The 14,430-nt window shown below is 46.2% G+C and overlaps 1 protein-coding gene across 1 annotated transcript in view; it reads right to left on the bottom strand.

The window, feature by feature from the left end:
- Window positions 1-14,227, bottom strand: part of RETREG1 (reticulophagy regulator 1) — a 158,068-nt gene extending 143,841 nt beyond the window's left edge. Inside the window, exon 1 of the mRNA XM_061393846.1 lies at window positions 13,817-14,227. Within this exon, the coding sequence (XP_061249830.1) occupies window positions 13,817-14,124 (308 nt within the window). The 5' untranslated portion in view covers window positions 14,125-14,227. The remainder of the gene's footprint in view (window positions 1-13,816) is intronic.
- Window positions 14,228-14,430: the final 203 nt, after the last annotated feature.

Raw genomic sequence — 14,430 nt, 5'->3', positions numbered from 1 at the left:
GAAGAGGTCAAGAGCTCTTTTCAAGAGACTTTATTACCAACAAAAAAGTCCTTCAGTTGGGTTTGAAAACAAAGTTACCGAGTACATTGTCGAATTTAACAGGTCTCAGTGATACTTGAGCAAATGTTATCCATTTGTAGTTCAAGAACATGTAAAAATATTTCCTTTGAATAATAAAGGCATATTCAAGTGACACCAAGTCTCCTCTGAAAGGTCTCCCAGGATGGAGTTACCTCATCACTTGAAAGAAGGCGGAGCTCCATCACCTGGACGGTAGACTTCTTGTTTCCAGTAGACGTGATCAAACGTAAGCCTTGACTACTGAGAGAGGAGAAAGTCCCCTTATGTCAAAAGTGACTTTTACGAACTGGCTCCTGTGACAGCAGGTAAGAAGTGCAGGTAAATCTGGAGGAAATGCATGAGGTTAAGTCTTGGGGAGACCAGTCAATATACCTACTGCAGATGCTCAAGACCCCCCAAAGACATGGTTGGATCAACTCAGCAAAGCCTCTATACAGGCCTGCAAAATCTGAAGGGTGATTCTGCCCTAGGAACCTTATGATTCCCCCTTCCTAAGTTTCCTCGCTCACTGCTTCCACACTTGGTAGCATGCAGTTTTCAAAAGGGGTTGGGTTGGACTCCCCACTGGGGGTCCAGTGGTGAAGACTCCACGCATCCACTGAAAGGGGCGCGGGTCTGATCCCACATGCCATGAAGCCAAAAAAACGGGGGGGGGGGCGGCTGAAGAAAAAGAAAAATGTATTGAACTGAATAAAACTGAAAATACAACATATCAACTTAAAATATTTTTTAAAGTGGAGGAGGGTTTGCATTGTCACCAGCTCTCCGTGAGGCCTGGGGCCTCGGTTTCTTCATCTATAAAATGAGGTGATTAAACTGAAGCAAAGATCACCTACCTTTTATTTCATCACACAGGTGCTTGCCTTTGAAAGGTTTTAGTTACTAACAAAATAAATAATACAGTTTACTAGGTCAGAGCAACTGCAACTTGACTGCAGAATTAAGCCTCTTCCCCAGTTATTTGAAATACCGAAAGCAGGTCAGTACCATCAGAGAACTGGGGCATTCAGGGTCTTAGCTGATTTTAATAGATTTACTCAATGACTCTTGGGCTGCAATCTGCAACTCCAGATGTCCATTTCATCCAGCGCTGCACAGGTCAGCAAAGCACACACAGAGAAGCACCCATGAGGCTTTATGGAAGCAGACAAAGCAGAAGTGGGCACCTACGTAGCATTCGGCTCCACGCCAGACCCAGAAACTGAGCAGTGACTCTGGACTCAAGCGTCCTGGTCTGTGACAAGTGAGGAAACTATTTGTTCTGTGGTTTTCATCGTTCAGTCACTAAGTTGGATCTGGTTCTTTGTGATCCTATGGACCGCAGCACGTCAGGTTCCCCTGTCCTTCACCATCTCCCAGAATTTGCTCAGATTCATGTCCATTGAGTTAGTCATGCTATTTAACCATCTGTTTTGAGCACTGTGCTAACGAGGTCAAGGGTATGAATTCTCCCGGCCTTTTAGTTCAGTTAGGCCCAGCCTATCCTAGGATGTATGTTATGCTATGCTATGCTAAGTCACTTCAGTGTGTCCAACTCTGTGCAACCCCATAGACGGCAGCCCACCAGGCTCCCCCGTCCCTGGGATTCTCCAGGCAAGAACACTGCAGTGGGTTGCCATTTCCTTCTCCAATCCTAGGATATAAGTTTCCACAAAGCCAGGTCAGGTACCAGGCCTGACGCCCAGGAGGCACGACTCAGCCAAGCTTGTGGGACCAGGGGGTGGGCATGGGGTGGGGCAACAGGTGTTACTCAGGCTCGTTTCTGCGTGAGCAGCCCTGACAGGTACACAGAAGCCCGTGTTCAACTCCATCCACCTCGAGAATGGACCACCGAAGTCAGATGCAGCCTTCACAAGACAAGCGGACTTTAGGTCCCAGAAGTCAGTCAGGCAAAGAGGAATGAGCTTGCCTCAAAGAGCTAAAGCACGAGCTATAGTAACAGCACTCAGGCCGACTCCTGAGTTTATTAACCAAATACCAGAAATGATAAACCATCGGGTGGACCAACTACAGACGATCTACCAAGATAGGGTACTGGAAAGGTATCCATCTGTGAAAAGCATCCCTGGATGCGAGTGAGAGAGGGTGGTGCTTCAAAATTCTAAAGGAAAATGACTCCAAGCTCTGAATTCTACACCAAACCAAACCAGCAGCCCACTGGATGGGTGAGATACAGACGTTTCCACACACAAATTCCCAAAATGTGCTGTTTTCTCTGTCCTCTCTCCAAGGTAGAGGGTGTGCTTTCTCAGGATGAAGAGTCTACCAAGAAAGAGTGCAACAACAGAGAAAGCAGACAGGCAAAGTGCGAACACAAGGAAACCTTAAACTATCAGGAATAACCTCAAGGAGAAGAAACGGGGGCTCCCCCATTTCAGCTGACTGTCCCGACCCTGCTCTCAGCAGCGGGCCAGTAGCAGAGGCTCTCACCCTGGAGGTGGGGGTGAAGTGATGATGCAGATATCCTGGGGGAGAGGAGGCCCAGGGGACAATGTGGGGAATGAGGACTCTAAGAGAGGGGGCTCCCTAGGAAAGAGACAGAGAAACTGAAGTGCAGGCCTGATAGGCTTGACCTTTATCAGAAGGAGTTTTCTAGAAATGCTGGAGAGTTACAAAGACCTAACAAAAAAATGCTAGGAGCAAGGGCAAAATAGTTGTACCAGAAAGGGACCATGAACATGGCATCCTCCTCCAGCTCGCGTATGAACCACACTGATGTTGAGACAGAACCCGAAACGGTGACCTCATTTTAGTAGAGGGAGGAGGTCAACGGATTGCTAAATCCAGAAATGGCATTGTAAAAAATTTTGTAACTGTGCGTGGTGATAGGGCTTCCCTAGGGGCACAGTGGTAAAGAATCCTTTACCACTGCCAATGCAGGAGGTGCCAGAGACATGAGTTCGATCACTGGGTGGGGAAGATCCCCTGGAGAAAGAACTGGAAACCCACTCCAGTATTCTTGCCTGGGAAATCCCAAGGACAGAGGAGCCTGGTGGGCTACAGTCCACTGGGTCGCAAAGAGTTGGACACTACTGAGCAACTAAGCACACACTCATGTGTGGTGATGGATGTTGGATTTACTGGAGTGATAATTTCACAATATATATAAATTAAAGTCAAGGAAGCGAAAGTGCTAGTCACTCAGTCGTGTCCGACTCCTTATATCAAATCATTATAGTGTACACCTGAAACTAATATAACGTTCATCAATTATACCCCGCAAATTTTACTAATGTAAATATAAAATAAATGCAGGGGGAAAAAAAGAAATGGCATTTTAAGCACATTATCTAGAAAAGCCTAAACAGAGCTAAAAGCAGAAAATTAACAACAGTTTCCCTGAGAAACAAGACTTGGAAGTGGGAAGAGGTGAGCAAGAGACTGCTCTAATTTTATTAAAAATCTGGTGGAATTCATTGATCTAATTAAGAGGGAGAGGAGAGACAAAAAAGAGTATTTTATTTTCCTGTATAGCATTCTTCAGGCTTCCCAGATGGCGTTAGTGATAAAGAATACACCTGCCAATGCAGGAGACATAAGAAAGGGGGGTTTGAGTCCCAGGTCAGGAAGATCCCCTGGAGGAGGGCATGGCAACCCTCTCCAGTATTCTCGCCTGGAGAATCCCCATGGACAGAGGAGCCTGGAGGGCTACAGTCCATGGGGTCACAAAGAGCTGGACATGACTTAGCAACTAAACAAGAAGAAGATGATGCCACCTGGGGTGGGAGGCGGTCACACCTCGCTCCACCTGTTTTCCTTTTGGGAATGCTGCCTTCATGCCCGAGACAAAAACACTTACTGCCCCAATGAACTGAAATCGGCAGAGAACAAAGAATCTTTGAAAATACCTGCATTGTACACTTCTGACAGCATGTGTGTAGTAACACGTGCAAACCCCAGACACAGGCGATCTCGCTTCTTCAGCAAATGGTTAACTTCCCCGAAAATATTTCCTGTTAAAGCTCACAGACCACAGAGGTGACCACAACACTAAATTTGGTGCTCTTCTATGAAACATGCACCTTGAAAAATCATTGGTCTATGAGGACAAAGATGAAAATACATGATAAAATGTATTTTCATTTTTGTGCTGGCCAGGAAAGGGCACTTGCTGGTTGGAATCCTAGCAGACCCAGCTGCGAGCTGACCTGGCCCCTCGGGGACACCATGCTTTGACCCTCCTGCCTGATAAAAATGCATTCACTGAAGAAACGGCCAAACACACACACATAAAGCTAAGAAAATGTAATCGAGCTCCCCCCTGCACGCCGCACCCAATAGTTTCTGGGTTCCTGTTATCCTTCCCCATGAAATCAAGAGTCAGTCTCCTCCTCCCTAAGCCGCCTCAACCTCAGGAGCTCATCCTCTTCCTTCAAAGAGAAATTAGCCACCACTGGCAGGGGCCCCCGGCCACCTGCCCGCCAGGTGCACCCAGCTTTCCCCCTGGTCCTCAGGAGTCAGAGGAGGAGGTGTCTTTTAAGTCCAGCCCCCGTGGGCTCCCCCAGAGCCCCTGCTGTCCCTGTCCCCCCGATCTCCACCCTTCCCTCTCCCAACTGAGCACCCAGCGTATAATAACTGCTCAATACATATTAGTTCTCTTCCACTTTTATATACTGATCATCCTGTCTTCTCCCCAGTCTCCATACCCTCATTTGCTGCCTAAGGAAATTCTATTGGCTCCTCTTGGCCCATGTGTGATAGTTTAGTGCTCACAGCATAACCTTAGAATTACTTGCTTACTAATCTGCACTTCTCACCAGGGATCAGAATGTGTCTTAGTCATCACTATATTCCCAGCAGCTAGGGATAATGATACAACACATTTATCTGTACTCGTTTGGATCAATCAGGCAGCTTAAAAACATTCATGCACAGCAGGACAAGAAGAGAAAGAGTAGCAAGAAGAAACTGAGACAAAGTTATTACCCAAATAAGCATAACAATAAAACTGTGAGAAATCACTAAAAATGAGCTTTGTGGTTATTACACTAGTGAAGAAAACCTGATGGGTTTCTGGAATAAACATTAATCTGGTTAAAAACAGCCCTTTTTCTTAGGACCTCCCACCAGCAGCTCCTGGTCTTCAAAGACCAAGATCTAGAAAACAGCCTTACAGAGAGGCTCGTGAAAGGCACCCCGGATCTAATAATAAGCACATGCGGCCACCACTCAAGAAACGTTTGCTGAAAATAAAAATTGTCCACGATTTTCAATGACCTGAAGATTCTCTATTTTGCAAGACCTTCCTTAAACCATCCTCACCCTATCCAGGCTAACCATGCATCTTTAAGCATTTTAATAGTAGTAGTTTGACAGACTATACCTGCCTATATATATACAAGTACAGTATAGGGGAATATCCTCTGCTGCTGCTGCTGCTGCTAAGTCTCTTCAGTCATGTCCGACTCTGTGTGACCCCACAGATGGCAGCCTACCAGGCTCCCCTGTCCCTGGGATTCTCCAGGCAAGAACACTGGAGTGGGTTGCCATTTCCTCGTCCAATGCATGAAAGTGAAAAGTGAAAGTGAAGTCACTCAGTCTTGCCCGACTCTTCACAATCTCATGGACTATAACCTATATCCTCAGCCTGAGGCAGGTGAGTCTCCCTAGACTGACAACAGCCAGCGCTTGTCCCCCATTTATTCCTGGGTCTGTCCCACACAGAAAACCCTCATTGTTAACCTTACTTTTACAGTTACATCTTCTCTTCTAGGCCTATTTTGTTGTGGTTGTTTAGTCACCAAGTCTTGCAACCCCATGGACCATACTCGCTAGGCTCCTCTGTCCACAGGATTTCCCAGGCAAGAATACTTTAATTGGTTGCCATTTCCTTCTCCAGGGAATCTTCCCGACTCAGGGATTGAAACCGTGTCTCCTGCATTGGCAGGAGGATTTTTACCTATAAGCCACCAGGGAAGCTAGGCTATACATACAGTAAATCATACAAAGCTTTTATCAACTATTCCAAACCTTTCTGATACTCACTATTCCTAAACTGTAAAGCCCTAGAGAGCCTGTGGCATGCAATTTAGAAGTGTGATACATTGTTTCAACCAATTCACTGAACCAGCTATATCTCCAAAAGCAGAGAGTAAGCTCTCAGAGCCAAGTGCAGACCGGGGACTTCTGGTATACCCTCTGGGCCCAGCACCATGTAGGCCTGAAGCAGACACTCTTCCATGGCTCCTCGGGCCCAGATGGAGCTGAGATAAGGTGGGGGATGTGGACCAGACTTGCTAATAGGCTTAAAAAGATCCCTCTCAATGTAGAAACAATCCTCTCCCAATAAAGTTATTTTCACCTATACTGAAACCATTAAGTGAAATTCTGTAATACTTGTAAAATGTAAGCCCCAATTTTTGGCTCCCATGTGTGCTGTGCTGTGCTTAGTCGCTCAGTCATGTCCAGCTCTTTGCGACCCCCTGGACTGTAGCCCTCCAGGCTCCTCTGTCCATGAGGATTCTCCAAATAAGAATACTGGAGTGGGTTGCCACGCCTCCTCCAGTCTGCTCCCATATCTGTCTTCTATTATTCTTTAGAGTGATAGAATTAAAAAAAAAAAAAGAAGAAGAAGAAAGTATGTGGCTTCATGACCTAGGCCCATGAGCCAGGTTAGAACTGGGCTATTGATATGGCAGCCACTAACCACATGTGGCTATTTAAATTGAAGTTTAAATTCAAGAAAATTTAACATACAGTTCCTGAGTCATACTAGCCACACACTGTAAATTCAATAACCACAGCAGGCTATTTGCTACCCTACAAGACAGAACAAATGTAGACCATTTCCATCACTGCAAATTTTCTATGGAACAGTACAAAGTCATCTTTAATAATTCAATTAACTTCTATGGGCCTGTTTCCTCTTCTGTAAAAAGGGAACAATATCTGCTTCTCTTGTTGCTGTAAGACTTAAATGAGGTGCTAACTGTGAGCATCTTTAATCATTTTAATATTTGTAGTTTGACAAACTCTACCTGCTTCTACATTTATATATACAGGCACAATTTGAGGAGAGCAGCAGTCATTAATAGTAGCGGCTGTCAAAGGAGTTACTATCAAGTAGAACAAAGAATTTCTATTTCAGGCCATGTGAACAGAAGGATGCTGTCCAGGAGGATGGGGGAAAACCCACACTGTTCAGAGCATCTCAGAATGCTGCATTTGAGGAGGAATATGGATAAACTGAAGCGTGTTCAGAAGAGCCTGGTGAGTTGAAGGAGCCCAGGATTTCTCACCTGGGGAAAAGAGACTCAGTGGAAATGGAGAACAGAACAAATCTTGAAACAGACAAAGGACTGTCGTGGGGAGGGAGCCCAGATCTTGGGCAGCTGGAGAGGTAACAAAGAGGTGAGTTTAACTCAGTATTAGAAAAATAGTTGCTAGTCAAGAGTTGTCCTGCAGTGGAAATGCTGCCTTAATGGAGAAGATTTCATGATCCCAGAGAGTGCTCAAATGCAGTGATTCTTAAACTTGAGTCACCTGGGGAGCTGGAGAAAACTCAGATGTTCTGGCCCCACCTCCAGGGATTCTGGTTGAAGGACTGGGGTGGAGCCCATGATCTGCATCTCTACAAGCACCCCGGAGATGGCCATGATGATGCTGGTGGCTACTGGCTCTTTGAGGGACACCATTCTGACATCAGCTGACTGAACCCAACAGTGATGGCATAAGGGGGCTCTTGACATCAAGTGAGAGTTGGATTCTGCAACCTTCCAAACCAACTCTAGAGGACAGGCCTCCAAGGACTCTCAGTGGGTCCTGGGCATTCCAGACTGCACGGGTGCCCAGTCTGAGAAATGGCAAAAGTCAGAGAACTCAAGGTCTCCTGCCAGGCACACCCTTGCGTCATCACCTCAGGCTAATCACTTTCTTGCAGTTGAACTAACCATGTAAGTGGAGGGTATTGTTACCATGAAGTGCCAGATGCTCTGAGGAAAAAGGCTCAGCATAGACTTCTCTGCATGCATGGTCTCCAACTGCGGGTTCAAGACTAAATCACATCAGAGCAGCTTTCTAGGTGGCATCGTGAAGGACTCAATTTCAGTATCATGACCATCAAGGAGCACAAGAGGGACCTTCTCCTCCAGCCCTTGCTATCCAAGGCAATCACCATATGGCCATACAAAACACAGTGAGAGCTCATCACTCCTTTCACCAAAACCAGACATTTCATGCAAAGATTTGTGCCTGAATTTTTTCAATAGCTTCACTCATAACAGCCAACCATGAAAATAACCCAAAAGAACATCCACTGGCAAATGGATAAACAAATTGTGGTATATCCCTGAAGCAGCAGTGCTGTGCTATGCTCACTCAGTCCTGTCCGACTCTGTGCGACCCCATGGACTGGAGCCCGCCAGGCTCCTCTGTCCATGGGATTTTTCAGGCAGGAATACTGGAATGGCTTGCCCTTTCCCCTCCAGGGACTCTTCCCAACCCAGAGATCAAACCCGCAACTTCTGTGTCTCCTACATTGGCAGGTGGACTCTTTACCACTGAGCCCTCCAGAAAGCCCCCAAAGAGGCGGACTAGTCAGCAAAAATGAGAAACAAGCCACTGATAAACACAATAAGGATGAATCTCAAAGCTTTACGCTGGGTAAGCAAAGCCAGGCACAAAAGACATCATATTATAAAGTATCATTTACAAGAAACTTTAGGGAAGACAAATCTAATCTACAGTGAGAGAAAACAGATCAATCCCTGGGGTGGGTGTGGATGGGAAAGAAACTCAAAGTAACCTTTAAGAGAGGTGAAATGTTCTAGATCTTGATTGCCATTTTGATTCCACAGGTGTTTACACTTGGCTGTTCCCTTAGAATGTGTGTGTTTTTATTGACAGTATACTGCATGAAGTTACTTCTTTAAAAACAAAAGCAAATGGGGCATTTTCTGTTTCACTGGGTTCGTTCTATTTGATGGTGTACTTAACACAGGTGTCACTGGTTGCCTCTGGGAGGAAACAGGCAGTCAAGGACAGGCGTGGGAAAGACATCTAATTTCATACTTTTAAACTTCTGAACTATGAGGCACTATTAGCCATTTTTAAATCCATAAAATTTAAGATAAGAAAAAGAATTTATAAACATGTCCCTCATTGGTAAAGTGAGAGAGACCCAACCCTATGACTACTGGACTGTTGCCCAATCTATTTCAGGTTGTGGAAACCCTGCTTCTTGAGACAGGAACTATATGGTCTGCATTGTACTAAACTCCTCTGCTGCTGCTGCTGCTAAGGCGCTTCAGTCGTGTCCGACTCTGTGTGACCCCAGAGACGGCAGCCCACCAGGCTCCGCCCTGGGATTCTCCTCTGAGCTCTGAGTAAATAACAATTGTTTAAAGCATTATTTAGGAGTTTAGTATTTTTCAAAAATACATCAAAGATAAGAATGTGCACACACAACCACAGTTTTAAAATAATTATAACTTGAACATCAGATAACTACCACCACCAAAGTCAAAAAACAGAACACTACCTACACTCCAGAACCTTTCATGTGCCTTCTGTGATCAAACCTTCTCCCTCTACTCTTGATTTTACAGATAAGAATGTCTTTTATCTATATATCCCTAATCAATACTGTTCAGGTTTGGACATCTTAAAACTTTCAAAAAACTGAATCATTCTGTACATATTATTAAAGGTGCTTTTCTTCCCCAAATTGCATTTGTCAAATTCATCTACATTGTTGCCTATAGCTCCAGTTTATTTTTATTGCTCTATGGAAAGAATTTTATGGTAAGAATAAATGAATAAACCACAATTTACCTGCCCACTAAAATATTCCTGGGCACTTACACAAGGCATTTTGGGGTCTCCATTGCCTATAGAAAAAACAGATCCAAACATGAAGTATGACACTCGAGGCAACCACTGCCCCCAGATGGGTCGCCAAAATGCCTAGCCAGTCTCATCTCCCCTACTTTTTCCCACTGCCTCACGTGGCACTGCGTCAGTTGAATACATTGGTGGAAACAAGTAGATTAAGTCCAATTCCTTAGGCCTGGAGTGTTGTCCACCATGCGCTGCTGCTGCTGCTAAGTCGCTTCAGTCGTGTCCGACTCTATGCGACCCCATAGACGGCAGCCCAGCAGGCTCCCCCGTCCCTGGGATTCTCCAGGCAAGAACACTGGAGTGGGTTGCCATTTCCTTCTCCAATGCATGAAAGTGAAAAGTCAAAGTGAAGTCGCTCAGTCGTCCGACTCTGAGGGACCCCATGGACTGTAGCCTACCAGGCTCCTCTGCCCATGGGATTTTCTAGGCAAGAGTATTGGAGTGGGGTGCCATTGCCTTCATGCACTAGATCTACCCAAATCATTCCTGTCCGTCAAAATCGGATTCAAGCATGGTCTCCTTAAGAAGACCCCACAGCCTCATCTATCCAGGATGCCACCTGCCCAACAAAAAGCTGCATCAAAATGAATGATTCCTTCTCTGACTCTTCAACCACACTCATGCCATTCAGCCTTGAGTTATACCCATACCATCATGCCCCTGTCTCAGCTTTTGTCCTTCCAATACACAGCACTAAAATCTTGCAAAAAATGGGCAGATAATAAATGTTAAAGCTTTTAAACTCAAACTCAAAATCCTGAGAGCTACTGCTGGTACCAGGTACTAAACAGTCAAAAATATGTATTTAAAAAGTTAATTTTCACAAACATAATATCAGTGAAAGTGAAATCATCATGATTGCTTCATACAAATTTGGGTTCTTCATGCTTCGAACACTGATTTTTTATTAAAACAAAACAAAACAGAGCTTTATGTTATGCTGTATACTTAATTATACTTTGCTAACTACATGATCTACTCTTTAGACATAGTACTTCAGTTTATGAAACTAGTGTTATGTTTTGTCATTTAAGTTTTATTCAATTTTCACTATTATAAATAAAACATTAGTGAGCATAAAAATACAGTTTTAGAGTTCTTGGGACACAGAATGTCAGTGCCACATAATTTAAGATAGCTTGATAAGAGGTACACTATTTAGAGAAAACAAAGTCCTTGAAAGAATATTTCAACCTAGGAGCAACAATGGGGAAAACTACAACATTTTAATGAAATTAATAAATGGGTCAGAAATTCCAATTTGCAAGTACTTCAAATTTCAAAAGCAGGACAGTCATTTTTCTGTCCATGAAAATATACACATAGGATTGTAAATTCTCCAAAAAGGAGAAACAAAACAGATAAACAGAAAACCTATGGCCAGTGTTTGCCTTGCTATCATACTTATTAAAAAAATATATGGATGGAAGACATCATTCCCAAATAAAATTAAATATGCCTTTCAATTATTTAATACAAAAATCATTATTTTCAATAGACATTAAAAATATATCACAGGAAAAAATGTTTGCAACTCATGTTATAGAAATTAGGCTAAAGTTCTTAATATAAAAAGAGTTCTAACAAATCAATAGGAAAAGCCTAATAACTCAATTAAAAATACGGATAAAAGTTTTCTGTAAACAGATAATGCATAGAAAAGATAATTATAATGGTTCCTGAACATAATAAAAAATGCTCAAGCTCAGAGAAATGCAAAACCATAACACCATACTGGATAGCCTTTTTTACCTATCAGATTTACAAATCAAAATGTTTGCTAAAATGCTGTTGCTGCTGCTGCTAAGTCACTTCAGTCGTGTCCAACTCTGTGCGACCCCATAGATGGCAGCCCATCAGGCTCCTCCGTCCCTGGGATTCTCCAGGCAAGAACACTGCAGTGGGTTGCCATTTCCTTCTCCAATGCATGAAAGTGAAAAGTGAAAGTGAAGTCGCTCAGTCGTGTCCGACTTTTAGCGACCCCATGGACTGCAGCCTACCAGGCTCCTCCGTCCATGGGATTTTCCAGGCAAGAGTACTGGAGTGGGGTGCCATTGCCTTCTCCAAAATGCTGTTGGCAAGGGTATAAAAAGAAATAGGCAGTCACATGCATTGTTGGTAGGAGCATAAATTGGTAACACTCCAAGGAAGTATAATAATGCAATGACAGCCATCAAAACTACAAGGGCGCATTCCCTCTGATCCAACAATTCCACTTCTGGGACTTCCTCCTACAGCAATACTTGCTTACATGCAAAATAATGCATGTTCAGACCCTTAGCTATAACGCTGTCATAGCAAAAGTTTGTAAAGAATCTTATTCTGTCAGTAGGAGACAGGTTAATGTGTGACATCCATACAGTGGGACTCAGCTGATCACAAGAAAGTGATCGCCAAAGTGCGCTAAGAAGAAAAATAGCCCAGACAGTAGTCCACAATTTGCAGAGAATATTTTGTATTTGTTGAAATATGCACTATCTGGAAAGATACACAAGAAACCGGTAACACTGGTTGCTTCTGGTAGGAAAGTGGGTAGCCAGAGAGAGACATAGGAAAGACATTTACAGACTGTTTAACTTTTTGTACCTTAAACTTGTGAACTCTGAGGCTATTAGCTATTTTTTTAATAAAGTTTAAAATTAATAATTTTAAAAACATGTTCCTCATTGGTAAAATGAGAGAGATACAGCCCTATGACTATTGTTGCCCAATTTACCATCATACATATATCTTCCTGATTTTGAGTGCTCACTATAACTTCATAACAGGTTAGAGAAATACAGAATAAGCTCCAGAAACAATGATAGCTAAGAGACCCAAAGTAAGGTTAATTCACACTCAGGGGCTCTATTAAGAAACAGTTTGTTTCAAGACAAGATCAGTCTGGCACAGATCTGCAGATAAACATTATGGTTAAACGAGCTAACTGAGGAAGTGGCAGGTTGTGTATGTTTTGTTCGTTTATTTATTTCCTAACTTTATTAAGGTTAAGAAACCAATGTCCTGTGACAAGGTATGTATGGGTCACTGAAGCTCTGCTTATTTTGCACAGTGTCGGTCATGCTTGTTATGAGAACACAGGTGGAAACAAAGCAGCTTTTTCTCCACCCCCATCAGACTGGTAACAGAGGACCAGGCAGGGGCTTCCACGAAGGAGCCAGACATTTCCGCGTCTTTAGGGCGAAGGGCGCTTTTGGAAGAGACAAACCTGTTGATCAGGGGCTTTTCAGAGAACATTCCTGGGTAGTCTCTTTATTCTTCAGCTAAAAATAAGACTTTTTTACACTACGCACACCTGGGGAGCGGGGTGATGTCCATAATCCACCTGTCTGCCTCCTGTTTTCTTCTCGGGGAGTAGAGACAGTACACCCAAGCCTCCGGGTGGGATGGGCAAACAAATCACTCGGTGCCCGTCTCAGCTGACTGATGGCGACGGCTCAGTCTTGAGCGTGTGCCCAAGCTGGTCCAGATATGCCCTCTCTGGGGGCAAGAACGGACACAGGTTCAAGTGCGTGTGGTCCGGCGGGCTTTGGAAGAGCAGGTCACGACCTGCGAGTTCAGAAAGCCAAAGGTCCAGTGCGCTCGGAGGCACACCTGCCGGTCCAGGTGCGTGCGGGGTCAGCCCATCGTCTCGCCCGCGAGGCTGGGCTACCCCCACGGAGGATGACAGCTGCTTACAGGGGGAGGTGAGTCTGGAGGAAAGTTGGGAGTGTGTGTAGACCTGTGCGGGGAAGGGTGGCCGCGAAAGCGGGCCTGAGCGTGTACCTTCCTCCGCAGGGTCCGCCGTGCACCGCCCCCCACCGCCCCATATCGGGTCCCGGGCGCGCCCTCCGTCCGCTCCCGGGCGCCCCAAGGTCACCTGCCCGCACCCCCCGCCCCACCCATCCCGAGCTCTCACCAGAACACCAGGTTGGCCCCGACGAAGGCGAGCAGGCTGTGCAGCGGCCTCTTCCAGCTCAGGAGCTCGTCGGCGCGGCCGCCCAGCCACAGCGCCGGCTCCCCCAGCAGCCAGGTCACCACGGCGGCCACCCCGCCCGCGGCCTCCTCCACCTGCCGGCCCGCGCCCGCCGCCGCCCCTTCCTCTGGAGGCGCGGCCCCCTCCGGCTCCTCTGGGGGAGCCCGGGTCGGCGGCGGCGGCGCCTGGGGGGCGGCGGCGGGAGCCGGGGATCCCTGCTCGGCGGGCTCCGGGGGCGCCGGGCTCGCCATCTTCGGCGGCGCGGGCGGGGACGGGCTCGGGCGCGCGCGCGCGCCTCGGTGTCGCGCCGAGAGGGCGGCGGGTCCCCGCGCGGGGCGCGCACCGCGGGGCGCCGGCGGCTGGGTGCCTTGTGACGTCAGCGTCGGCCGCGGCCGGGCGCCTCCCGGGGGAAGTGGGTGCGGCCGAGTTGGCGCGGGGCTGGGCGGGGCCGGGCGGCGTCCCCGGGGGAGCGGGGGCCCTCAAGCGGGGCCACCGGAGTGATCCCCTTTTCCCTTCCCAGCCGCCGCCCGCCCGCTTATCTAAAAGGGAGTCTCCGG

The sequence above is a fragment of the Bos javanicus genome, chromosome 20, assembly GCF_032452875.1.
Source record: "Bos javanicus breed banteng chromosome 20, ARS-OSU_banteng_1.0, whole genome shotgun sequence".
NCBI lineage: Eukaryota > Metazoa > Chordata > Mammalia > Artiodactyla > Bovidae > Bos > Bos javanicus.
The sequence above is the reverse complement of the archived record's forward strand: the minus strand, read 5'-3'. Positions and strand labels throughout refer to the sequence as shown.